The sequence below is a fragment of the Cephus cinctus genome, unplaced genomic scaffold (assembly GCF_000341935.2).
Source record: "Cephus cinctus unplaced genomic scaffold, Ccin1 Ccin1_scaffold0345, whole genome shotgun sequence".
Taxonomy (NCBI): domain Eukaryota; kingdom Metazoa; phylum Arthropoda; class Insecta; order Hymenoptera; family Cephidae; genus Cephus; species Cephus cinctus.
Genome location: NW_014333037.1, coordinates 30,138 through 58,105, shown reverse-complemented (window position 1 = coordinate 58,105; position 27,968 = coordinate 30,138). Strand labels below are relative to the sequence as shown.

Sequence of the window (27,968 nt, the reverse complement as noted above, 5' to 3'; positions counted from 1 at the left end):
GGGGGGGGGGGGTCCCAAAAAAGGGCGCAAGATACCAAAACTACGTCGCACGCAATATATCACGGGTCTCGAGCTTTTGGGCTGAAGGCCCGTCTGAAATACCAAAAAGAAGCTACGAAAAATGCCGGTTCATGTGGAGACGACTAGCTAAGACCAGAAGGGAAAACTACAAAAATCTACAGGTGCATCTAAAGGAAAAATCGCAACACGCTCTATCGTATTCTGTCTCGAGGTGATGATATGCAGATTTCTGCTCTTCGATGTTTCCCTCGATGGGCCTCGGGGATTGGTGGGATCACTGGGCCGGGAGGGTTACGCGCTCCGGCATTGGTTGGCAGTTCCGGCATCGCAGGGCATTGGTCGTTTCTGTTGCTGCCGTCCTGTTGGGCTTTCCAGGGCCTCGCAGGCGGGTGGCATAGCGGTGGCTTCGCTGGCGTGCAGACTGGCTGTCGCGCGCTGAGTAAGATTGCGACCTCCAAGTTTATCAAAATCCTCCCGGGCACATCCGTGGAGTTGGAAAAAGAAGGCTCCACCACTGTCGCCCGGCCTCTTTACTACCCGTGTGACGGGACTGCACCGGGGCTGCATACACGTGGTGATGGTGGCGAGCGGACTGGATGGGCATCATCCTCATGAATCTGGGTCAGCTGTTTACCTGCCCATGCCTTCCCTGACTTCTGCTGCCTCGGCGACATAGTCACTCTCTCGATCCTTCCTTTGGAGATGGCTGATGGTCCTCGTAGAAGGTCTGCGATGATGGTTCTCGATGATGGTCCTCGAGCCAGTGCCCTAGGGGAATGCTGACAGAGAGGGAAGGGTGGAGGGAAGGGACCTTAAAACTAAATACAATAGCCCTAAAACACTAAATATGCGCGATAACAAGTAATATCTGCAATAATAGTGCTCGGGGCCAGTGGTACCCTCGAGCCAGGTGGCAGGGAGGAGTTTATGGTAACATTTTTGTTACAATATAATAATATCCCTTAGCTGGATCCTTTGTCTGTGATAACATAGCTGACGAGTGGGGTCATTGAAGACCCCAAAGAAAATTTAGTTATAAAATCAACTGTTTTTAATATTTTGGCTTGAAATTTTTTTTGGTTATATCTTAATACATATTTTTTAAGATAAAACCTTCTGTAGATCGAGTTTTTTTTAGAGATTTAAAAAAAAAATTAAAAACTTTAAAAAAATCGAAAAAATGACATTTTTTACAAAAAAATCTATAATTTTAAAAATTGTTAATATTAAGAGCTAAAAATTTAGTTTTACATAGCCGAGATATAGTTCTAGAAGATACCGTCAAGAATTTGTATGCCCTTTTAAGAAAAGGTATTTATTCTGAGAAATGATTGCATATGCATTTTTGAAATAATTGAAAAAAATAATTTTTTCGAAAAAAGTAATTTATTTAGTTGAAAATGAAGTTATTATAAATTGAGAATGTTGAAAAAACTTGTTTTTATTACATTACACACATATTCAAAAAGTAAAAATGTATTTGTAATGAATTTATTCGTTACAACATTCATTACAAAAGCTAAGACGGTGATCGTCACAAATAGATTTTGTGCATGAGGCACAGCCTTGCGATGTCTTTTTATCTTTCTTTCTTGGGCATACAGAACATCTTTGTCTATTATCAAAATGGACACTTTCAAAATCTTTTACGATAGGTAAATCAACTCCTTTCAACAAATCTATCTTTTCCATACAATATTGAGAGCGGTCTACCACGCTGACGTTTTTGCGGTTCATTTCGCTCGTTAGACACACGGTCTGATAAAGGTATGTCATCATCATTGCTGCTATCAGAACTTTCCTCACTCGAAATTACTTCTTGCTCGGATTGTGTTTCCAAAGGCTCTTCCTCGTCTTCAGTGTCTTGCTCGAGTAGATTTTGCTGTATAGTCGAGCGTTACCGTAGGTTATATGCCATCTTCAAATTCGATAAATTATTTAATAAATTATTTTAAAAAATCGCTTCAAAAAAGATTTGAGTACTTCAAAACACTGTTTACTTACTTTATTTAATAATGAATATCAAAAACTGTGCAAAAACTTTTTGGAGCACTACACACTTAAATAACACAGCTGGATACCTGGGGTCGCTGGCTGCACCAGTGTACTTCGGAGCACTGCACAAGCAAGACTGACGCGCCGAGATTTATCGAAAACATGCTTAAGGGAATTGGTACTGATGCTCTATCGACAGATGGCGCCATAAGTCTGATTTTTAAATTCTGAATGTACGAGAATCGCGATTGAAAAATAGCTGGGTCAAATTGACCCCATGGATCCAGCCAAGGGATATATATTGTGATGACGTAATCGCACAAATAAATGGCACCGCTAGAAATAAATATTATAATATGAAATTATTGGGCGCCAGGCATAATCAGAGTTACACCACTGTCTCCAGCGGATAGCTTGGCCCCAGTTCTCTTGCGGTGGGGTTCTGGGTCTGGGAGACATTAACTAAATTTGTAATTTATAATCACAACAAGACAACACAAAAGGGGCTTTGAGAAATCAAATAGACCTGAGGTTTCGTTTAAAAGTACGGAACTCAAAGACGGGTCCGATTTATTTAAAACAATAAAAATAAAAAGGAATATAAAAATAATATAATAAAATTTGTTTATCACGAAACACGGTAAAGAACAAAGGTTCCAAAATAATTTATAAAATGCAGAATAATATCATAGGTGGAACAACGGTTTCGGAGAATACACGCTTAGGGGAATAACGATTCCTCAACAACCTAGAAATTGTGAATAATAATATAATCGAATAACGGTTCTATCAGAAATAAAAGAATGGATAAGGTAAGACAAGTAATTACGTAGGGACCACCGGGCCCATAAACTTCAACTAACAAGGAATAATGATTCCTTATGCAACGCGAATAATAATAATACATAAAGTATAGACGGATCGAAATCCTCTAAAAAGAATACACAACAGTATTATCTGGAATACCGGACGTTTCCAGCAACAACACGCGTATTACGCAATACATGCGAGTAGATACACACCACTCCTGGGCTATCTTGGCGTGGTGAGAAGTCTCATTCGCAAAGTAGCTAGTTGTGCACGTCTTTAAACAAAGTTATGATGGCATGTATAGCGGAAACGGCACAATGATCAAATGTGTCAAAGTGACGACACAACTGAAATTCAGAGATTGATTCTATCTCGCAGAAGAGACGGTTTGCTCGATTACAAGAGTAGAAGTACCTCTAGAAATGATGGTCAGGTGGGACGGATTGCCCGCTTGCTTGAGACGGTTTGCTCGTTTACTTTACTAAAGGTCACCTAGCTAGCTCAGGTGATAGAATGCTCGAGTCGCCAATCGTCGCCGTTTATACACCCGTCAACGGTAGGCTAGGGGGCCTGAGAGGTGCGGAAGAATTGAGCGTCGCGATGCCTACGAATTGTTATTACTTGATATTAAAGGTTATTCGGGTTAGCGGGATCTTATTATCACTGCGATACGAATATCCTCGGATGTATTGGTTACAATACATATATTGTATATCGCAAGAAACAGTAGCTGTACAATTTTATTAAGAGAATAAAACCTTAAGCATGACCATTCTGGGCAGCCGTGGTGCTCCGCACGAAGGAGAGGTACTCATGGTTATAGAGGGAGAGTAGCTCCACCAATAACTGGTAAAGAGCCGGCGACCACAGGCCTTTCTTTTCCAAAACCAGCCGAAGATCGTCCAATATGTTGTCCCTGGAGGCGTCATCCCCGCGGCGATCGAGCTCCGCAATCGGCGTCTCTTTGCAGCTGTTAGCGCTGTCGGTGATCTCGCGTAGTGTGTTTACTTGGACGGTCACGCAGCGCAAGACCCTTTGGAGATTGAGGTACGACACCCTCTTCATTACGACCACAGGTGTGTACGCTTTAGCTCTTTTAATACCCGAGTGGTCGTTACTCGTAGATAGCGGCGCCGATGGTTTGAAAATAATGGCCCGCTCGCCATATGAGTACGTGAAGTTAGATACTGATACCCTATAGCGAGTGATTCACTGCTGCGTGCATCTACATCAGCATTAACATAATCCAGTGGTATCCCGTAAAAAAGAAAACAAGCGACTGGGGGACGCGCGAGCGTCCACTAATGTACAGTCTGAAAAAACCAATAGAATCGTTACAGAGGTACACTGAACAAAAAAAAGTTTATAGAACTGTACGAGGACTAAATGGCGCACTACGACGGCATTGAATTATTGCGGAATAGGCGTATACAGAGGGCGAAGACACGGGCCCTCAATCGTTACGCAAACCCCGAGCAGTATCCAGAGGAAGAGACCATAAGAGAGTGGGTGAGATTCGGTCATTTAACAGGTGTACCGTTAGTCTCGATATACATGTCGAAACCGGGAGCGCTGGACGCTGATGACCTATACGGCGATAACCCCGACATAATCTGCCGTAAGGGTTGGGCGCCTGGTGTCAGACCTGTGATACTACCAGAGCCATCTATAGCGGCTATACTGGATAAGGGATACCGCAATTTCACACGGTGTAGCGCGACGCTGGGTTTTATCTGTGATCAGCGTTGTAATGATAGCCCTTACGCAGAGCGCATATGCACCCACGAGTAGTTGGCAAAAGTCGAGTGGCGTATGTCCAACGATGGTAGTCCCAAGTGCCGCACCATGTATCGACGACCGATGACCAGATCAGCCCTAGCGATGCTGAGGAGTAGGAATGGACGGCCCACACCGCAAGAGTTACCGCGCCACGCACCTATGCGTCTGGAATCGGAAGCGTGGTTGGCGGCATTCAACCACCTCGACAAATTACGCGAGAGCTGCGTCACCCTATGGTGTTTGAGGTCTATGCGGGCATACGAAACAGCACTACACACTCTGGAGAAACGTTACATTCTGACAGAGTTTATAGGGTGCGTTACCCTGGCGACGCGGGATGGTCCACCGCACCTGAAATATAAGAAATGCCGAACGAGTGTGGTCAGCATGCCGAGCGGACTTTACGCGTACCTGAAAGCACTTGACGACACGTGGGAGGTCTATACAAGCCACGACATGTACGATGAGGAGGGAGAGCACGCGGAGGAATCGAGCAATCTGGCGTACTACGCAATGGACACGCGAACAGCATCCCGATGTAACATTCGACACGTACGGTGTATGGCAATTTTTCGCGACGAAAGCTACGAGACACTATTACAGGATGGTCGCGTCGGAAAGGATATCAGCGTGCAACTCATAGGTGGAGATATCGACGAATTCAATATATCAGGGCCTATACATATAGAGACGCTATTAAATTACGGGCCCGCCGCTAAGGGGTCACACCTCTCGAGCGTGCTGTGGTACGATGACACGCCCGGTCATATGGACGATACAGCCGGCAAGAATATGGGTCTCGTGAATAGGCAGGCATTCGTCGATAAAGACAAGACGGTCGATCTGATCGGTCATTTACACTGCGATGTTATTAACCAAGAAAAATTTTTATTAAATGGTGTTGAGCTCCGTTTACGGCTCGTACGTACGAGAGACGGTTTCTCCCTCATGGACCCCGACAGCGAGTGTTCTTTACATATAACGGAGGCCACGCTCCTCGTTACACGCGCCAAAATAAGCCCCGATATTCTAATTGCTCATTCTAAAATGTTGTCTGAGACAACGGCAAAGTATCCGCTTACACGTGTCGAGGTCAAGGCGCTGACAATGCACGCCGGTTTGCACGGTGGCACTATGAATAACGTGATTCTCGGCCAATTACCTAAGCGGATTATAATAGGCTTCGTCGATAACAAGGCCTTCAATAGCAACTATCAACTCAACCCGTTCAATTTTAAAAACTATCGTATTAATTTCTTATCGCTGTACGTCGATGGTGTTCAAGTACCCTCAAAAGCACTGCAGACCGATTTCGGCAAATCCGGTCTTTACGTGGACGCGTATCACACGCTCTTCACTGGCACGGGTATACACTTCCTCAACGAGAGTAATTCGATATCTAGGAGCGCTTACGCAGACAGTTACTGCCTGTTCGTTTTCGATCTCACACCCGATCTCTCGGCAAATAGCAACACCCACTGGAACTTGATCAAACACGGTAGTGTACGATTTGAGGTACGCTTCGATGAACCGCTTGCCACCACCGTGAACTGTATCGTATACGCAGAGTACGATAACTTTCTGGAGATCGACGCCTGGCGGCAGATCGTCGTAGATTACGGCGGATAAACAATCGAAGAAAATACACTGGTCAGCAATTTGGGGTATGCATCATCGTCTTTTTGTGCACTCGGTATCGCCTGTGATCGTTAGCATCGTCGTTAGTTTTTCGTTGAACGCCTTCGAATTAGCAACGTAACGATGGAGTTCGTGATCGTCATCGAGTACTTCAAAGACTCCGAGGGGCGTCTGGCTCCGAAAAAAATTGGTGTCGTGGCTGTGGAAAGAAGATACATAAGCCCCTGGATTGATTCACCGCCCTGTGATTTCAACGAATTACCACCTACGATCAAAAGCGAAAATAACACCATGACACGCTATCAGCATGGTCTAGAGTGGTTCGACGGCGGCATAACGTACGAACAGTTATACACCAATGTCCGAAATATTGCCGGTATTTCGCGGAACGTATACACGCGAGGTCCGGAGAGTGTGCTTTTTCTACAGACCGTTATGGCAAGGGAAGTTATAAATTTGGATGAAATCTCCGATAACTCACCATACGAGGACTTCCCACCGAATCGTGACCATTACGAGTGTATCGTTCACGCCTGTAAGGAGACACGGGGATTGTTTACCTGCGCTCTGAACAACGTATTGCGTCTTGAATTCTGGCTTCGGAATAACCGACTGCATATATGAACACCCTAGACCCTTAGCTCGGCCTTCGCGGTATATCGGAGCATAGGACGGGTGGTTACGCAGCTGATAGAATACCCCGAAACTGGTCGAAACCCGCTGCCATTATCGCCAACACGAACGATCATATGAAACCAGAAGCGCATTGGGTTGCAATGTACGTGGACGCTCACGGAGACGGCTACTACTTTGACAGCTACAGATTACCACCGCTGAATCATCACCACGCATCGAGACTCCGACGGAATTGTCGATCCTTCCGATGGAACACTCAGCAGCTTCAGAGCGAGACGTCGACGGTGTGCGGCCAATTCTGCATGATGTTTTTACACTACCTCTCCTCAGGCTTCGGGATGCATGCCTACCAGAATGTGTTTAGTGCTGATTTGCAGAAAAACGATAGAATCGCCCGAGAGTACTACGACGCGTTTGTGCAAAAGAAGCGTTTGGCGGATCGCCAGTATGCGCAGGATAATAAGATCTATGGTGGCGGTGGTGGTGGTGATGGTAGGATACAATATTCACGCTGTAAATCTGGATACATATGTTAATATTTTTTTTATTATAATAGTAGTTAAATCGTAAAAAAAACAGTAGCCGTTATTTGATATAAAAAAAGTAATTATAAGAAAATTAAACTACAATAAAATAAAAATACTATTACTAATAATAGATATAGATGTAGTACTAATCCGTGTAATATAAAAAAAAGTAATTATGAAATAAATTAAACTAAAATAAAAAAACTATTATTAACAATAGATATAGTTGTAGTACTAATCCGTGTATATATATGTACATATACAATATTTATAACAGTAGAAGTAATAATAAATGTTCAAAACACTTACAGCAGATGTAATCCCAGTAATTATCGGTGTTGAGTGAACTTCACTTGTCTGAAATGCCACGAATATTTTCAATCTATAATTTAAAATATAAATAATTATTTAGACTCTCGAAGATTTACACTTTTTTAATATTTATTAAAATTCATTATTTCATTCGTTATCAGGTTATTAATAATTCTTTATGAATATTTCGTAATTACCATTTATAAATTGTAAAAATAGTTATAGTTTGTAAAAGATCAGCATCTTATGATCTTACAAACCATAAGAATATAAAGTGAAATAGGATTTAACAATTAAAGAATATTATGTACTTAATATTGCATTTGTTGTAAATATTTATTTATAAAGATTAGCTACCTTATGCTAAGTTCAACCTCATTAATAATTGATTCTAAAACGCGTTGATTAACAACAGTTTTTATTAAGTATAGTTAATACGACAACTGTTTCCTTTGTATTAAATTCCGCAAATATTTGAAAAAAACAAGGTCAGATTTTCAGAATTAATGAATTAACTGTACTTAAGCATTTCTTAATTCTTTGAATAGATGAATAAGATGAATAGATGTTTACCTATGTCCTTATTAAGGCATTTATTTCGTTTTTAGTTATAATTCATTCAAATTTGGAATATTTTACCACGATTGTTTTTCATAAAATTTAATGAATAAATAATATCCGTTGACTTCGTTGATTCGGATATTATCTGTCACTACTTCGAAATTAAAATTGATCAAGTTTCGAAATCATTATATATATATTATGTGAAAGCAGCTGATATACATACATTTCAAGAAGAACGCTTTGTAATGATTCTGAAAAAAATAAATTCGTGTTATAAACGTTCGTTCTTCTGAAACAGAAAATATCTACTCATTGCCGTTTTTCAAGTTACATTCCTTGATCCACTCACATCCGCACTACACAGTAGTTTTAAACGATCACCAATACACTATATAATAATTTTTTAACAGTTTCTTAAAATGCTGTTATTGTTCGTCACTTGAATGATTCCGTACCACTTTTCATCTGACACCGAAATCACCAAACAATACAAAATATAATGTACAAGGTGGGAAGCATAAAAGGGGCATGGATCAATGGATAAATTGCGCAGGCTACAAGCTGACTAGCATCAAACTGTTATTTGTCAATCACGAATACTGGGTTCAGGGGAAATATACGAGAGTAGAGGTTGAATGCTGGAGACTTGGTAAGGCTTTCGAGGAGTCGAGTGAACGAAGGAAACTGGCGGATACCGACTGCGGAGGCAGGCATATCGATGTGCCGTGCTGTATATACGTATATTTGAGAGAGCTGTTGCAAGGGTCGAGTGTGCGCGTGAACACGAGCGCCACTCAAATAGAATACTAGCTGAATGGCTGGTGGGCTGGCTGGGTAAAGGGTTGCAACTCATCAACAAGGCATTGATGGACAAGATCGCAAGTCGGGAACATGAATAGGAGAAACTAAGACAGTTATGACTTTTATAAATTTTAAAATTAAGATAATTATATGTGTACGTTATAGAGTTAAATTATGCGACTTACTTTTGTGGTAGATTATTTCTTTCGTATCCAAATTCAAAATTATAATAGATTCTTAAGATGTATCAGTGAATTAAATAATCGAGTATCTGCTAGTAAGTCATGCCATATGTAATTTCCGTTTTAGCATATCAATTTTATTAATCAATAAAATAACTAACAATTATATCTTAATCACACGACCACTGTCATGATAAGACGGAGGAACACTTTTTTTTGCTTCAAACACATTCTGACCTGTCGAAGGTTATGAGTCATTAAGATAATACATACATTGTCACAATTTGTTCCCAGAAACGGAAATTATTCATCATAATACATCATTCTTTTTGGGCTTCGATAGGACTTTTTCATCTGGTAATATACTAACTCCCTACGAACCCATATATATACTTGCTTAGTTGTCTAGTTATCTGCCGTCCAGCAATCGGTCGATACTGTGAACGGCACTATTGCGTGGCGGGTATTATACTAACAAAAATATCTTTTATCCAGAGAAATCTGTCAATAAAGCTAGAACCGCTGTAACAAGAACTCAAAAAAAAAACCTATTATCAAATTAAACCTATTACTTAAGAGCTCAGTACGTATACGAATTAAAATTTTGAAAGTTCAGCCTTTTCATCTAAAACCCGTGGTAGTATTAACTTTATAAAAAATTGAAATCGCCACAACATATTAAATACAAAAAATAAAATAAATAAAGCGTAGAGAGTAAGAGTTAATATTTCTTAGTTTGACCTTACTGCAATTTTGAATCCTGGTGATCCACTAGATCTGAATATGAAATGAAAATTGCCCTGTTACGTCCGACACGTCTTCGACCGAAGGAATGAGCGTGGAGGATGAACTTTATATTATTTTTGGGATTCTTACCGCTTTGAAGTACTGAAGCATGCCGAACTATTGTTCTGTGGCCTATGTTTGTTCGACACAACTCGTTTCATACTAAGATAGACTACGACTCAGAATTTAGATGAAGAAAACAGAATGACAGAGTTAAACGAGGCTCCTAAGTAGACCGACTGTTTTCTATGGTAGGTCTAAGCTCGACGAGTATCGTGGACCTAGACCAAGATGACCTAGACCTAAAATGCTAATTTTATGCATTTCGCAACCGTGGGAGTGCCGCAGGTTGCTCTCTCTCTCTCTCCCTCTCTCTCTCTCTCTCTCTCTCTCTCTCTGTGTGTGTGTGTGAGTACAACTGTCACACATTCTTCAGCTCTGTATTTCTTCAAGCTGTACTCTGCTGCTTCTTGCCTTCGGGCGTCTTTGTTCTAGGTCTGAGCATGCTACACTATTGCTTTTCATTTTTATATATGAATCTGCTTGCATTTTTCCATTTCTACGGCATAATCTTGGTGAACAGTGATTGGCTTTTTTAACCTACAAACTGTGAATTGGCATGCTTCAATAACTGCAAAAATCGCTGCGTGATCTGAACTCATCTGCGCATGTGTCAACAACAATCGCTCGTCGCTCATTCGCTTATCTCTGCATCCACTGACGCTTCCTGTTGCTACCTGGCTCCCTCTGTTACACTCATCTTCCGTGTTCAGCTATTGTGACAGCGCTGCTGATTTCCACCACACCAGCGCCTCAATTGGTACACTCTGCAAACATCTCAACAATCACTCGTCGTCTACGTTACCGGCAGGGAAGAAATCGAATCTTTAGCTGTCACTTGCTCTGCGCTGTACACCCAGCATTCCGTATGCCGAACAAAGTGTTTTAAGTGCACTAAGAACATTGCGGGAAAAAAATTAGCGTGTCCGGTTTGTTTTAAGTGTTTTCATCCCGGTTGTAATACTACGCTAATCGTCAAGTATCATACACGTTTCTTTTAAAAATAGGTAAAACATGTATCATCTAGAAAAATCAAGTAAATAAAAACTTCTACAGTAAGATTCTAGTGTAATTATACATTCCCGATTTAAAATTGAAAATAACCACAAGTTTTTATTTACTTGACGGATCGCCGGTATGCGCAGGATAATAAGATCTATGGCGGCGGTGGTGGTGGTGGTAGGATACAATATTCACGTTGTAAAACAGGATACCTTTGGGATGCATGCCTTCCAGAATGTGTTTAGCGGTGATTTGCGGAAAAACGATAGAATTGTCCGAGAGTACTACGACGCTTTTGTGCGAAAGAAGCGTTTGACGGATCACCGGTATGCGCAGGATAATAAGATCTATGGCGGCGGTGGTGGTGGTGGTAGGATACAATATTCACGTTGTAAAACAGGATACACAGGTTAATGTATATTCAATTCAATCATAGGTAGAGTATTTACATAAGTTGAATTATAATATATATAGAGTAGGAACCCCTTGATTCCGAAGGGTGGTGTGCCCGGTCTTCTCGGCGCCATAATCTGTAAAAATGTCAGTGTTTTTAATAAAGCTGTTTAAACCAAAAAAAAAACCAGTGTAGTCTTAAAATTATCACACTTACCAGTCCAATCCCTTATGGCTGTTATCGTCAATGGTGGTGATGTCGATGACGATGATGCTACGGTGGTGACTAGAAACAAGAGTAAAGGGTGTCAAATATATGATTTTTATGAATAAAATAAAAGCGGGCCTAAAATTATCACTATTATACATACCGTCTTTTTTTTTATAAATAATGGGGTTATAACATATCTTAAAACATGTAACTGGGTGTATGGGAAAAATTAATTTTTCATTATAAATCGCGACGCGTACCGATGACCTGGGTGCTTTCATCCAGATTTTTTTTTATTGTTCTTGGTGCAACGAACCTCCGACCATCGAGTGGAACCCACTTCCGTGTGCGTTTAGATTGTAGTTCCTAGGAGGTACAAGTGGGGGTAAGCTGAAGCGATTCATCCAACTCGGCGCAGGTCATCAGTTGCAATCAGACATCGTACTAAAATGTCACCAGTCGTGATTATAGTGAGTGTAGTGTCTTCTACGTTTATTTTAGTGCACTAAGTATTTTTTAACAAAGCTTTATTATAAGGTGTTCTTCTCTTTTATTACTGGTCCGTGGATATATTTCCATATCTCAAATGGTGGCGAAGAGGAACCAGCGGAGTAGAAGCAATCGCTACAACGGCTGGTTCCTCTTCGAGGAGGAGGACTGGGGTGGCGAAGACATTTTTGCTGTGAGGCATCTCTTTGAGATGCCTCCACTCACGTCTTTCGAGTGGTATGTATTAATCAATATATATATATATACGCGTATGTGTGTCAGACGTAAATAATATAATCATTTTTTTTTTGCAGGGACTCGGACTACGACTCCTGCGAGGAGTAACTCCTGTCGAAATTTAGGCAGATTTCAAATTGGTGTGTATTAAACTATTCTATTTTATACTATATATATCATACATGGTTATTATCTTTTTTTTTTCAGGGCCCGAGCCACCTTTTTTTTATTTTTTTATTTTATTTTTTAATTGTTTCATTAAATTTTTAATTTTAATTTGTAATGTTTTTTTAATTATATTTTTTTAATTGTTTTATTAAATTTTTATTTTTATTTTGCAATTTATTTTTTCATTTTTTATAATAAATTTTTAAAACCCATTTTCCTTGATCCCACACAGACCTCTTAATAAAAAAATTGTACAATTGATCTTTTCTTAAAATATACGACATATATTTAAAAATACCTATTTTTTCTTTTTTTGTTTCCTTCACCTCCATCTCCCCATATCTTGTCAATAATGGTTTTTTTTTATAATTTTTTATTTTTTAATTATATTTTTAATTTGTAAGGTTTTTTTTTTAATTAAACTTTTTATTTTTATTTTCCAATTTATTTTTTCATTTTTTATAACAAATTTTTAAAACCGATTTTCCTTGATCCCACACAGCCCACTTAAAAAAAAAAATGTACAATTCATCTTCTCTCAAAATATACGACCCATGTTTAAAAATACCACATTTTTCTTTTTGTTTGTTTCCCTCACCTCCATCTCCCCATACCTTGTCAATAATGGTAACGGGCGGTAGGAAATAAAACATTAAGCGTATTCCTCTATACAGGGCTCAGACAGCTTTATAATAATGGGACGCTTACCTCCTTAGGTTAATTAAAAATTACCGACCGGCGGTCACTGCATAATTACCGACCGTGATACGGCCCCTGGGGGAGATGCAACGCTGCTGCTGGGGGGTTTCGGGCCCTAGGACCAGGGCTACGTGGTGGGCGATCCAACACAGTGTCGCAGGGGGAGGGGAGAGCTGGTCGCATTGATGAGGGGGTGGCGCCATAGTGCAGTGCGGGGGACCGGAGCACAGTGCACTCTATGACTCATAGGGACAGTGGTGGGGGTTTGTTGTGACTCCCAGGAGTGGTGTGTATCTACTTGCGGGAAGACACCCTTTTGTTTCAAACCAACTGCTTCCGCGAGGCCGAAGGCTTTTGGTAGTGCACTCAGCGGCATATGAAAATTATTAAGACTGTCTATGAAAGTTACACGACCCGTCTTCATCATTATGATACTCGTACCGCTGAGTAGCAGCGTCGGCGGCTTTAGGCTTTTTCTTTTACGCTTCACGATGTGTCGTAGTACAAACTGCGCGTCGAAACCCTTGGCGTTATGCGCCACGCAGATCACGCGCTGAAACGTTTTTCTTTTAGGATCGCACGCGAAATTTACAAACTGCCTTACGGGATCCTCTTCGAAAATGTACTCGTGTACACCGCAAGACGGGCATACCCTCGCGAGATCTGTATCATTTACGCATGCTGTACACACTTGCTGAACGACGCACAAGTTTGGTGTGTGGATACGCACTGCGTCGTCACCGGGCAGCTTCTGTATCTGCTGTGTTTCAAAATCATAGAAGATGTACAGAATATTTTTTTTCAGCGGTAGTCTTTTTTACCGGTCTGACGTAACACAGATGTCCGACGTCATTATCACTCCTGCAGACGCTGCAATACACCTTATCGCAAGAGTGCTTACGAGACGTTCCTTGAAGACGTCTAAGGCACTGCGGACAGCTGCGAACGGCCTGGCACACGCTTTCGTAGTACAAACTGCGCGTCGAAACCCTTGGCGTTATGCGCCACGCAGATCACGCGCTGAAACGTTTTTCTTTTAGGATCGCACGCGAAATTTACAAACTGCCTTACGGGATCCTCTTCGAAAATGTACTCGTGTACACCGCAAGACGGGCATACCCTCGCGAGATCTGTATCATTTACGCATGCTGTACACACTTGCTGAACGACGCACAAGTTTGGTGTGTGGATACGCACTGCGTCGTCACCGGGCAGCTTCTGTATCTGCTGTGTTTCAAAATCATAGAAGATGTACAGAATATTTTTTTTCAGCGGTAGTCTTTTTTACCGGTCTGACGTAACACAGATGTCCGACGTCATTATCACTCCTGCAGACGCTGCAATACACCTTATCGCAAGAGTGCTTACGAGACGTTCCTTGAAGACGTCTAAGGCACTGCGGACAGCTGCGAACGGCCTGGCACACGCTTTTTTCTTTGCCCTTCTGTTTACTAATCAGCGTATTTATATGATTATCGAAACAGATTTGACCAAAGAAGTACCTATGGCGCTCGCCACAATACAATGTGGGGAGAGCCGAATCGCAGGGTGGTTTTCCGAAACATCTAGCGCATTTGTGGGAGCACTTATGCTCTGCCTCGTGCGTGTAAGACTTCTTACATGGTATGCAAAAACCACGACTACCGATCGCACCCCGCATATTTAAAATAGGTTGATAATGCTGCGAATTATTATAATACAGAATGCGGAGCGTTTGCCGTGGTTTCTCTGAACCGTACGCGCCATCGACTATCTGCGATCCGTCGTACAGTGGTTTCTCACCGCTGCCTATACTGTCGAACTCGTAAACAACAATGGCTATACCATCCGGAGCAAGGTACCTTTGAAATTTATCAATTTCCGAAATACCGCAAACGTCAGACGGTATGTCTACACAGGCGTTTGTCACAAGCTCGAGAGCTAATTGTTTTTGAAATTTACCCCGTTGACGCCGTACAGCGTTCCATCTCTCGTGCAGTTCCCCAGAGCGTACTTCCCCGCGTTCGGCGTATACCATCGCCACAGCGAGCGATCTAGGTAGACAGAGATTATCGGTGTTTATTATGGCAAGTATAGAGTGTTTTTTTACAAACTCGTGCGCTAATTGCACGCGACCTGTACCCCGCAGTACTTCGACTATACACGACTCTATGACAAAATATCTGTCTATTTGGAACGCCTGGGCGCTCTGAGCGACGGACGATATTACACCCCACACTTCGTTTTCAAGAAAGTTTCGAGCCGGTCTGTACGACAGCCACGCGGCCCCGCACGCAAAACTGTCTGATTTAATCGTCAGACCTATATAATCTTGCGCGGTACACGAGCTTGTAAGGTACGCGTGTATATCTCGGACAGCGCCCTGCAGCCAAGATACCGTATTCGTATCAGGATCTTGGGGTGGCCGCCGGGTAGCCATTGTTATTTCTCGTCCGTCTAACCGAAATCGAAACCGATTTATGCGACGCGTCTTTTCGGATTGTACGGTGAACCTATGCCCTGGCGGTAACACGTCGTTATCGATGACTCCATCGTTGTCGGTGTCTTCGTCGGCACAGCTCTGCGACCGAAGAAGGGGTCCCCCGCCGGTCTGATATTGCGCGCCCGCATCTAGCGTTTGGAATAAGAGTTTTTTATTATTTTTTGTTATTAAACAAAAAAGAAAGAGTATTCGGCTCATGCTGACTTCTCATTCCTCACGAGGATTAAACATCGACCCGATGTATGAGAATTCAGCGTCTAACAGGTTTTCATCATCCCCTACATTTTTAAAGTTAGCAATTTCGACAAAGAAGACGGTTAATGCTAAATAATGCCTCTTTTTACGTTTCCTTCTTCGACGGTATCCGCGGCGCTCGGGGCCTGATCGTACTCCACTAATACATCGGCCGCTTCGTCGGCGTCCGCTGCCTCGTACGCGCCGTTCCTAAGAACCCACAGCACCGGTTCTTCCGCGTCGTCGTGCTCCTGCGGTTGCACTGGGTTACCCAGTGCAATGAGTTCTCGAAATTGAATGTGGTCATTGTAGCCGACAGCCTCCAAAGGATATACAACTTTTTTCTACTTTTTATTTGCACACAGATGAGTTTTCAACGGTGTTTGTAAATTTATAATTATTACATTGATTGTGCTCGTTAGAAGCGCTGGACGTGGTGGAGCGGTCATCATCACCATTGTCGTAGTTGTCGTCGTCATCGCTACCGCTCGATACTATTGCCATGACCTCGTCTGAAAAAAATTGTAAAGAAGATCGCGTTTTTCCCCCCGATGCTGTTTAACGCATACCCTATGTATCGTGAAGCGATTCTTCTTCTTCTTCCATCATCTGTATGTCCAGCGTTGTCGATGGACCTGCCACTTTTTAAAATAATAACGTAAACTAGACGTAATACTTTTTTTTTTTTTAAAGTGTATATTTCACCGTCAGCACATTGTATCACCGTCACCGTGCTGGTGCTGGGCTCTGGGTAAACCTCCTCTATACGATCGAGGCACCCTAAGAGCAGCCGCTCCTCGTCGGGGGTGCCTTCGTGGTGAAAGCGCGTCAATTCTTGTAAAATTTATTTACTTTTTTTAAAAAGGCAATTTATTTAGGATCTATTACTGATAAGCGGCAGGTACATACCTTCGTGGAATCGATGATCGGTTATAATAGCCCTGGTGATGTAGCTATCGGGCACTCCGCGTTTGTTGATACACGCTACGGCTAACGAAAGTATGTACGGATCGTTTTTGGAATATCCTCTTTCATGACCCCTGGCTAGCACACGCAGAGTACAATGGGAAAACACACTTTTTAATCTACGCGTTAGCGTGCGAAAACCGAAATATCTTAACTTGCGATCCCACGCCGGTGAGAATAATCTTGGGTTTCTAGGGGTATTCAAGCGACGTGTCTTGACGAAATCGAGGATACAATCGCGGATATTTTCCAAAGATGACATTTTGACATGCCTAAAAAAATCGTTGTCGTCGTAGAGAGCCATTTCTTTTTCTTCGATGTCTGTCGGTAAACTTTTCAGTGTATCGTTGTAATGATTCTACTGCTTTTCTTAGACTGTACATCGCTGGATGCTCGGGTGTGCCCCAACCGCGTGTTTTCTTTTTTACAGGATCATCTTAACGCTGATGTAAATGTACCCAGCAGTACCGTGATTCCCGTGAGTCACTCGCTATAGGATATCAGCATCTCGTCATCTCTCATACATCCTGCGGTATCAGCAGTATACTCTACCATGGTCATAGTCTCTTTGTTCGTTGTATTCTATGAAAACGGGTGTGACTATGGTGGTGGGGGTTATGTTCAATGATATTTCGATGACCCGTTTTTTAGATGTCGCATGAGACAGTACTGCTCAGACCATGGCACCGATCGCATAATAGCATTTGCTATAATCATGTACAAGAAGCAAGTACTGCTGTCCACTGTGTACGGCCTAAACCGATCGTTTTCGAAACAAGTAGTCACCGGCTTCTCTTTAAATCGTTCGGGAAGCTTATCACCTGTAATACGCATCTTTAATCAAGATTATTCCTGAGTGGAGTTTGACCCTACCGAATGGGCCATCATCACCGACCACTTCCCCGTCATCGACAAATTCTTCACCGCAGAGGATAACATCAAGGAGGTACCCGAGGCTTTTAACACTCCTATTCTCATGGCCACTCATGAGCTAGCCTTCACGTACTTATACGGTGAGCGGGCTATTATTTTCAAACCGGGAATCCCGGTGTCTACGGACAACGATGGCTCGGGTGTTAAAAGAGCTAGGGCGCATACACCCACGGTTGTAATGAAGAGGGTGTCCTACCTCAACTTCAGAGGGTCTTGTGCTGCGTGACCGTCCAAATAACTCGACTATACGAGATCATCGACAGTGCTAACAACTGCAAAGATACGCTGATTGCGGAACTCGACCGCTGCGGAGATGACGCCTCGAGGGACAACATATTGGACGATCTTCGGCTGGTTCTGGAGAAGAAAGGCCTGTGGTCGCCGGCTCTTTACCAATTATTGGTGGAGCTACTCTCCCTGTATAACCACGAGTACCTCTCCTTCGTGCGGAGCACCACGGAGGCCCAGAATAGCCATGCTTAAGGATTATTCTCTCAATAAAACTGTAGGATGGATGTTTCTTGCAATATATAATATATATTTAATTAAGAACCTATTTTTCTTTTTTTTTGTTTCTTCCACCTCCATCTCCTCATATCTTCTCAATACCAATAGTGACGGGCGGGTCAGAATAAATCATTAAGCGTATTCCTCTACATACATGGATGGTTCGTACGATGTTAATCTCCGCATCATAGTCACGGTTGACAACGGCCGTTATAAGACGCCGCCGCACACCTGCAAGGATTTTTAAAACCACTTCGCCGAAATAACGACATTCTTCAGAGGCGTTCTGAAACCAGATTACATCATTGCTCGGAGAATGTCTTCAGCATATAGCATAACATTCATATAATCGTACGGCTCAAGTATTGTACACCTGGCATGGGAGCTTAGCAAAATCGGGGAACTGCCCTTATCCATCCACTAGGACACGCCTAACGACTTGAAACAGGTTAGGCCACAGGTTAGACAACAATCATGTCAAAAATGCGCTAATGATCGAAAATGTATCACACCCTACAGCTTTATAATATATTGAGACGTTTCATGATTTTGAAGAATTAGGAATCACGAGACTTTTCACAGGGTTTGTGCACTGGGCAGGTCTCAGGAATTAGACACTTGATTTAAAAAAAAAACAAATTGTGCTATATTGTCCTATAGATTACACTCTAAGTTATCCTTAATATTCTATTCCACTCTCTCACACACATACGCACTCTTATAGTTTTCTCTAGTTCTATTATCGTACTGTAGGTGACAAGAAGTGTGTTTATTTACTTATTCTCTCTTCGAATCTCTCGGAATGGGAAAGAGGCAACTGGAACCACAATACAGCAGATTGCATAATGCGTCCACTGACCGTGGGCCAGATGATGATGAGGATGATAATGATTCAGTACTCATAGATGTTCACAATGAATCCCGTTTGCTGAATCTCTTATGTTGAGGATGGGTTAGACTCAGACAGCTACTAATCACAATGATATTGGGAGCTGAGATTTTTAAGGAGCATGGTTGGATATTTTTGGTCGATTTCTGACAGCTCCAGCACAATACTTTTGATGCAGCAGATCTACATGGATGGCAGATTTCCTGATACAGGGTAGAGGCACAATATTTTCCAAAACCAGGAACTGCTAAGGATGAGTTCCCACAGTTTGCAGTACAATACTGTTCATTGGTAGGCTCTGGAATAGAGGATCAGTTTTCTACTAGCTTTTTGATAATTCTACTTTCCAAATCTTCACTTGCCTCTTGTCGTCTTGTGGTGTACACCAGTCTGAGTGACTGGTCTAGACTGATCTCCTATCGAGGACGCCGCTGCTTATATCCTCGATAGGAATACGTTAATTCTAGTGGGGATAACGGTGTTTATCGTCCCACTGCATTAACGTCGCTTTTTTATTTAATATTTTGATTTACTGATCGTTTTGACAGATTAATTTAAGTAATTGGATTAGGGGTTTCTTCAGCTATCGGCTTACTGATGTTTCTGTTGTGTTTGACGCGTGCCGGCTGATAGCGTCTGTGCACTTATTTGTTTTGGTTTCACTCGGTCGACTGGATTTCTGATTCTTAGAATATTAAAAGTAATGAACTAATATTATTTCCTCATAATTGTCACTGTGACTAGTTTCAAGGGAATTATGCAATATTAGCGATTTCGGCGTCACTGTGAGAGGTCGATAGGAGTTTCGAGGAATTCTAGGATGTAAGGAGTTCTCTCAGATACTATTATGCACATCAACAGTGCGCTATGCACTCTTATGTGGAGTTCTTGACATATCCATAATCGAGAATGGGTGATGGGGTAGGATTATTATTATTGGTTCACCTAGAGAAATTTTTAGGAAAAGAGTATGTGGTGATTAACGAAGTAGGCTCATTGGTGCTGGAAATTTCGGCGGGGAGTTTTGCATGGGGATGAAGAATTTACTAGGTCAGGATTGGACAAGGATGATTTCTTCGGAGATGAGTAAGGAAGGAGTCCAGTGGAGTTTTTGAAGAAAAGCCATAAAATCAGGAATGTCCGATTTCAGTGCACATTTGTCACTTGGATGAAAAGCTTTAACGGTCAGGACTATTGTTTAAGTATAATTTTTTATACATGTATTCTCTTAAAAGGTTCATCTCACTTTCCCCAAATCTGGGGCCCATATGAGAGATAGCCGCTTCCAAGGGTCACTATGTGACTGAAACCAGACCCCACTAATTGGCCTTTTGATATTTAGTTCTTGACCGCGGGTGTGGAACCTGATTTCCCACGCGGACGTAACAGACGCGCAAATACAAAATAAAGGAAAATATAATCAAATCGACGCGACATTAACGCGATCAATCACTCAAATACGACACAAGATAGAAGAAGTGCCAAGAGATATAATTTCCTGCATAAGGCCGGCAAAGATTGACACTAGCAAATAATAGAAAACCTCCCGTGAGCAATCGTCCACCGCCCGCTAAATATTAGCAGTCACCTTCAGCAGTACAGTTTGGGTGCTGAAGCTTTCCCTGTAGACCAATTGTAGGAGGTCAAGGAGAGGCTACTTTTTCAGATAGGCACGAAGTTGATAGAAAATAATCCGCTTAGGAGTTTCGACAATGCTGACAACAAGGAAGTGAATCGTAGATGTCCAAATGACGTAACTCATGAAATTTTTTTTTAAAGTTATATGTATAATATGTACTTTGTATCTGTAGAAGAAAACTAATATTACTGAATATAATTATAATATTTTTGTTTGCCATTTAAATTCATTTGTGCTTTTGGTTTAACAGTGCGCAGTCTGACAATATTGTGCCTTTGGTTGGGTGTATTTAGCACAGCTCCGCAGTAAGATCGCAAAGTAAAATAATAAATAAATTCTACACTAGTAAGTAAAGAGTATCCTAAGAATAATCCAGCTACGCCACCGAAAGAAACCAGGAGATCTAGCCAACCAAAGAGAGTTTTTCGTTGATATTGTACAGTGGGCCAATGCGATATTACATATTCGCAAGAAGATCGCAATTTAAAATTCTTTTTTGTAATGAATCTTATGCAATCATAGGCAATATGACGACATGGCAGTCGGCAATTACATTTTGGATGTTGCAGTCGATCGGCATGTTGAATCAGACAAGAATATTGCTGAATGCTGCATTCAGGTTCTTCTGATGAGGCGAGAAACCATGGAAGACAACCACAGATTCCTAAGATTTTTCTTTTTTGGCAGCGTAATATACAGCAATCCAATGTTTCTTCCTCGTCGGAAAAGATGCAGCCTCTTTGTCTACGAGTTAACAAACGTAATGATGCTGTACTTTGAGTCATTTTCATATCAAGATGAACCTGCGAACAAAATAATAAAGCAAAATTAGATTGTTCATTAATGGTTTTATAAAATGTTTGAATGTATCATAGGCCGACTTCACGTTGAACGTCAAACTTGAGACAAACCTTAATATTAAGTGAATATGGTAAACGAAAAATAGAATGGCTGATGCAAAAGGTTCTTCTCCTCTCCCAAAATATACGCGATATGGAATAAGCTAGGTGTCAGGTACTCTAAAAGGACGGACTGTAGATGTGATATACATTTTTCGAAACCTCTTCTAGAGGTTAAAAAGTGTTACCTCTCTGCTAGAAAATAGTAAACATAATCTAACAAACTAGGTAACTAACGGCAATCTAGCCTGGGAACGATCCTCAGAGAAAATTAATGAAGCTAAGAATGGGTACTATTTCAGGCGATGAGACTCGATCCGAAGTTACACAAAGACATAGTTCTTTGCTATAGATAATAAAACTGGCGAGAGTCATGACTTACAAGAGTACGGTCTAGGTGCAAAGTAGAGTAGGAAACCAAAATATAAAGGTAAAGCAAAATGCAATCATCGCACCGAAACTGCATAATGGACAAGCAGTAAAGGGAGTCTGAATGTCAGAAATAATAAGTGGCTAATAGGTAGTAACTTGCGGCATACTTCCGTGTTACACGTCGTACTTCCGCATTAACGGTGTAGACGCTTCCTACCTCACAGAATGCTCGGATCAAATGTAAAATTGAAAATATGCTGTGGTCGTTGGCACTTCTGACGTACCTACCCGGTTATCATGTACCTGCATTTGAGTACCTAGGTGGATGCAGGCAGAAGTTAAATCAGCGGTAGTAATCGCTCCCTAGAGCGTTCTCATTTTCAGTACCCTTCGAATGATCTCAGATTTAACACCAGTTTGGAACTGTTGTCGCCATGAATGTACCTAGCCCCTTCATGGGGTCTTATTCCGATTTTTATTTTACGGTCATCAGTTAATTATTTATAAACAGCCTAATTGATAAAGCTTGAAACGTATTTTTTTAACTCGACACCGATAACGAAAAATCCGAGAACTAACCTAACCTGTCTTGAGGTTGCATCTACCCTTCGCACATGCATCCGCAAGACAGGCGGGCTTTCTTTTTTTCTTTTCTTTTTTTCACCGGGAACTGACGAGTCGGTATAGCCTGCGAGTTGGAGTGGAACAGGCCCAACTCCGCCAAAAGGAGAGCTTTGACGGAACCTATCAGAAAAGACGATAACTTAATGGATCCTGTCGATTTTTGGGAAAGTGTAAAATCGAGAAACGCAACCGTAGGTGCTGATCTTTGGGGTCGCGTAAAATCAGCAAACGCAACTGGTTGCACGAACGGGAGCGGACGGTTACGGAAATGCACGGCTGCTCAGGCTGCTAGGTTGAGGTAGAGAGGGTTGGAGTAAGAATCAGACAGATAGTGCGAGAGACAGAGAGCGACAAATCGAGAACGTAACAGAATGAATCGGACTTATCAATTCGGAATCCCTTCACCAATTACTAAATTGGCAGTCCTCGCCGGAACTGGTGCAGCTACTCCGTGAAAGCCGAGAACTATATCCAGAGGACACTTGGGTGGGCACTGCACGAACACACAGCACTAAACCTCCGGAACAGTCACAGAAAATTTATAGAATTTCCTGGATATTGTGAGAGCAACGCGAGAAGATTATGAGAACAATAAAGTGCTTCTGAAAAAATCGTAGGAACGACGATTATTTTATGGGCAACTGGGCAGAGAGCTGTGTACTCCATTCGTCGAAGATCGTTCGCATAATCCTCAAATCATGAGGCATTTCACAACGAAAGTGGCAATTGAAAGTTTTTTTGGTAGAGCTATAAATCCATATGTGCAGCCAACAGGATCTGAATCTTCAACACCTCAGGCACAGCTCGATTCAACCGGGAGAAAAAAGATTACTGGTGTAGCTATGCTTGTCTCCAGGGCGAATTCAAAAAACGTCGTAAAACTCGGAAATCATGCGCTGTATGTGAGTTACCTATTTGTGATGAACACTCTACTTCAACCACGACATGCCAGGAGTGTGCAAAATAATTAAATTTACCTGTTTTTTGACATGCCACTGTATTATTATAAATAAAAGAAAAAATAACTAAAATAAAAAAACTTAATGATATTTTTTTACCTACTACCTTTACTATTGTTTATAATAAAAATTGTTTAAATCAAAGAAAATACAAACTATATTGTTGATTATTTATTAAAAAGTCAAGTTACATAAATACTTTAATAAATGGTCTTTCTAGTGTGTACATATAAACCCGGCTTTAATACATAATGACGTAAGTGAATACCCGGGTACCCGGTCATTGAACGAAGGAGGTATCGACTTTGATAGTTAATAACTTTTATTAAATGAATGAATTAAAAAATTTTGACGAAAAACTGACGTCAAACTATTTCAACTCTGGGGATCCGAGCGTTCAAAACAATTTTTTCAGGGGAAATTAATAAATTCTACATTGCAAACTGAAATGGATACTGGGATACCTGGTTATTGACCGGACGGTTAAACCATGTTCTCCTACCCTATTCTTTTTCGCGAAATCAACTTGCGAATGTATTGAGTACTTTCAAACACCTACCTCTTCCATAGTAGAAGTTAGAAATAATATATTAATAATCATAGCACAATAAGTCTATTGGCACTATTCGCATATGGAATGTTCCCACTAATATTACTTAGTACGGGAATAGTATGACAATAGTATGGCTTTGGTATGGCTAAGAGTCTGGCAATAGTATGGCAGTAGATATGGGCCAGAAGACATAACAAAACCCCTCACTACAAGCCGGGTGATGCCCAGTTGCACACAAAACCAATTGAACATAAATGCGAATTTCTGTCTCCTGAGCGATATGCCGTCAATAATTCAACGATATTGTAAGTCATCTTTATCTGGCGGAATCTTTTCAAACATTTAATACTGTCGTCAGTCTGACTCGCTTGCTTTGCTTGTTCGCCGACGATATACTTATTCATTAACCTACCCAGTCTCCGATATTTGAACAATCCACCCTATCCTAACCTTAACTAACCAAATGTAACGGAAAATAATCTAAAACTACATACAATATACTATAATGAGACATCGTTCTTACCTAATTCTATTCCACCTATTTAAAACTAGACAGAATTTGCAGTAAAAAGTCATATGTGTCCAATTGATCTAAGCGCTAGTGGGTTCTCCCTCAAAAAGCCCAGTCAACAGATCCGTTATAGACTTAATACTTTCATATTCACCGCTGGGAAAAAACAAGCTGCAAGTTGAAACTTGCAATTTGCTTCCTCCGAATCGTAAGTAGTGTACGAAGTCCTTATATGGGGATTTCTAAGATCTCGAGTGCCCTGCATTCGCGGTGTTCTCCCCGGAGACCACCTGGCGCCCAACCCAATTTAATTATCGCGTATCGGGTCTTGTGAATATCGAAATTTATTGAGAGAGAATCACACAGCGTTTTGCGTACGGTTCCCTATTTTCCAGATATCGTTTACATTCTATCTAATTTCGTATTGAGATTTTGTTTTTGGGGAATAACGTCGCAACATATCACGGCTAAATGATACTCTATACTTTTCGAAAATTGGAAATCAATAGATCAAAGTTGCCGCGAGTTATATTGATAAATTTAATTTTTCGAAAAATTCAAAATATCATAAAATCAAAACTTCTCGATGGATTCTGCCCAAATGCAATACTAACCAATCTTGGATACAAATCTCCTTCTCAAGAACTATTTACACGATTATCACAAAATTTGCGATAGCTAGAGTGATAACGTCCTTTTTTTGGGAATTTAAAAACGACATAAAATCCGAATGAAGGGAATATAGAGGTGCATATGCCTGCAAAATTGGGGGGCTGTAGCACACGCACATGCACACGCACACGCACGCACGCACGCACACACACACACACGAATCCGGACATTTTCTGCAAACGTGTTTTCTTGACGTTTTGGCACATTCTGAACATGGTGACATGAAAACCTCGAAAATTTTCCACCGTCACATAGCTTCCTTTATGAGGATGCAATACACAGTCTCTCTCTTACATGGAACATCACTTTAGTGTCCCCCTCCGATTTTGATGAAACCCAACTATGTTGTAGTCCTTGAAAATCTAAGAGACACGCGTTGTTTTTTTATAGGCGGAAAAACGATTCTGGGGGTGAAATCAACCCCCAAAGTACAGCATATCGGGGGGCGGTAATGCAGTTTCACCTAGAAGGGATCGACCGATTTCAATGAAACAAAAACTAAAATGTTTCTCATCACGAGTAATGTAAAGTGCACCTAGACGTTAGGTAATGCAGTTTCACCTAGAAGGGAGCGGAAAAACGATTCTGGGGGTGAAATCAACCCCCAAAGTACAGCATATCGGGGGGCGGTAATGCAGTTTCACCTAGAAGGGATCGACCGATTTCAATGAAACAAAAACTAAAATGTTTCTCATCACGAGTAATGTAAAGTGCACCTAGACGTTAAAAAAAATTGTCTCTTGTGCACTGAGCGGCATTAATGGTATACCAGAGGAAGTTAGGGGAACAGTGGCGAAGCGAGAGTAGAGGCGGTCAGCAGCCTAGAAGCAAGCCAGGCCTGATACAAATTATCACCAAAAGCATCCTATAGTTGCTTGTTACAATTCTTTTTGATATTATGAATTTATTTTAGAAGAATACTCGTGACGGTTAATCGGCCGTGTTCGGAAGAAGCGGCAAAAACGGCTGGCGAAAACACAGTCGGTCCCCGTGAGGGTTGAGCGTGTATCGCAAGTCAATTTGGCCAAAAAGGCGCTCAATATTCAGCAACGAATTATTTCGGTACCCACTACAAGCAACAACTAGAAGATGGTAGGTATAACAAATTATGAAAGTATTAAATCTCGTCAAAAACGCGGCAATACAAAAAAGTTTCAATTGCGCAAGAAAGCGTAGCTTGAAGATAGATTCCAGTGGTAAATTCTACTTTAGGGCCTCATTCGGCAAAATCAAACAAATAGAAATTATCGGAATACTTTAACAAATGGCAAAGCCTAGCACTATCGTCGTTTTTGCTAACCCGATGCGGAGACATTCACATCGGAAAACTCAAAAATCGGAGATATTTCCGCTGAGGCACCAGGCACCGTATGGCTGTAGCAGCTAACTCTTGGCTGCGACGACTACACCTCCCACCATGCAGTCCTGATCCGCGGAAATTCTTCATTCTGATTGGTGCAACTTAAATGCTTCCCACTTAAAAACTATTGCGAATTTTTATAAATGGTTTGGGGGAGAGTACTCTGAGGATCTCCAGCTATCGCCCATTTTCGGGTGTAAAAAAAGTTCTGGGACACCCTATATAGTGGTTCGTAAGATATTTAATTTGAAACATAGGTACAAGAGTTACTTCGAGAATAGAGTCTCATTCAGCCGATGCCCGTCTACCCGGTTATCTGTATTTGACGTGTGCCTATCGAGTTTCTTGATTTCTGGAATATGCTCCACTAATCGTCATCGACTGCTCGAAATAAAGCAAGTCCCTTAAATTCGGATGAGTCGACATTCGTATTCAATTTAAAGCGGAAAACAATTTCTTTGCCGACACATCGGCTTTCTGCTTAATCTTGCATTATCTTATTGTTGAATACAACCCAATCAGGGGTGGAATAAAATAACTGGTATGAAAACGCTGCGATCGGTCTTTCATACCCCGCTTCATCGATAGTCTGATATCGTCATTTGGACGTTAGAGTAATTAACAAAGCAGGTACATGCAGCAGTATAATCCATAAATAATTGTTTTACCTGTATGGGAATAGTGAATGTAAAAGTAGGTTGCCTGTTTCGTGGAGGATACAACCCAAGATCACCCACAATGTATGATCTGAAATAAATATACCACAATATCATGTTAGTCAGTTAAATTATTATAAATCTGCGAATTACGCATTTTTATTTCTTATTGAATTAGGTATCATTAAGTTATCATCCAATTTTTATTTGCTCATTCCTTTTAAGTAGGGTAACAAGACGTGCAAAGGAATACATCAACAAGGTAGGCATACACGTTCTGGAAGGCTGAATAGGTAAACAAAATAAAATAAAAGGAATGGGAGAAAAAATTAAAAATTTTGAAAAATTTCGACTGTAAGTACTATTGTAGGCTTATCCTTGGCTCAAGCGAACCCAAGACGG

The 27,968-nt window shown here is 41.3% G+C and overlaps 2 protein-coding genes and 1 long non-coding RNA gene across 12 annotated transcripts in view; 1 reads left to right on the top strand and 2 right to left on the bottom strand.

Moving 5' to 3' along the window:
* LOC107267131 overlaps window positions 1-10,347 on the bottom strand; it is a 17,040-nt gene extending 6,693 nt beyond the window's left edge. For 2 of the 6 annotated variants that reach the window (XM_025084334.1, XM_025084340.1), the window contains exons 1-2: window positions 10,142-10,347; window positions 7,716-7,788 (exon numbers count right to left, since the gene is read on the bottom strand). In XM_025084334.1, the coding sequence (XP_024940102.1) occupies window positions 7,716-7,788; window positions 10,142-10,212 (144 nt within the window). In that variant the 5' untranslated portion in view covers window positions 10,213-10,347. Of the gene's footprint in view, window positions 1-7,715; window positions 7,789-8,505; window positions 9,248-10,141 lie in introns of those variants that run through there. The other 4 variants (XM_025084337.1, XM_025084335.1, XM_025084336.1 and 1 more) reach the window with 4 other exon arrangements.
* A 94-nt stretch (window positions 10,348-10,441) lies between these two features.
* LOC107267126 lies at window positions 10,442-11,170 on the top strand. The gene is made up of 2 exons (XR_001537544.2): window positions 10,442-10,546; window positions 10,825-11,170. It is a non-coding gene; the product is annotated as an uncharacterized LOC107267126 (long non-coding RNA).
* A 7,414-nt stretch (window positions 11,171-18,584) lies between these two features.
* The window catches only part of LOC107267130 (sodium channel protein Nach), a 29,886-nt gene continuing 20,502 nt past the window's right edge, over window positions 18,585-27,968 (bottom strand). For 4 of the 5 annotated variants that reach the window (XM_025084341.1, XM_015738420.2, XM_015738423.2 and 1 more), the window contains 2 exons: window positions 27,579-27,657; window positions 19,079-21,763 (listed from right to left, as the gene is read on the bottom strand). In XM_025084341.1, coding sequence (XP_024940109.1) covers window positions 21,146-21,763; window positions 27,579-27,657 — 697 coding nt within the window. In that variant the 3' untranslated portion in view covers window positions 19,079-21,145. Of the gene's footprint in view, window positions 18,719-19,078; window positions 21,764-27,578; window positions 27,658-27,968 lie in introns of those variants that run through there. The other variant, XM_015738421.2, reaches the window with a different exon arrangement.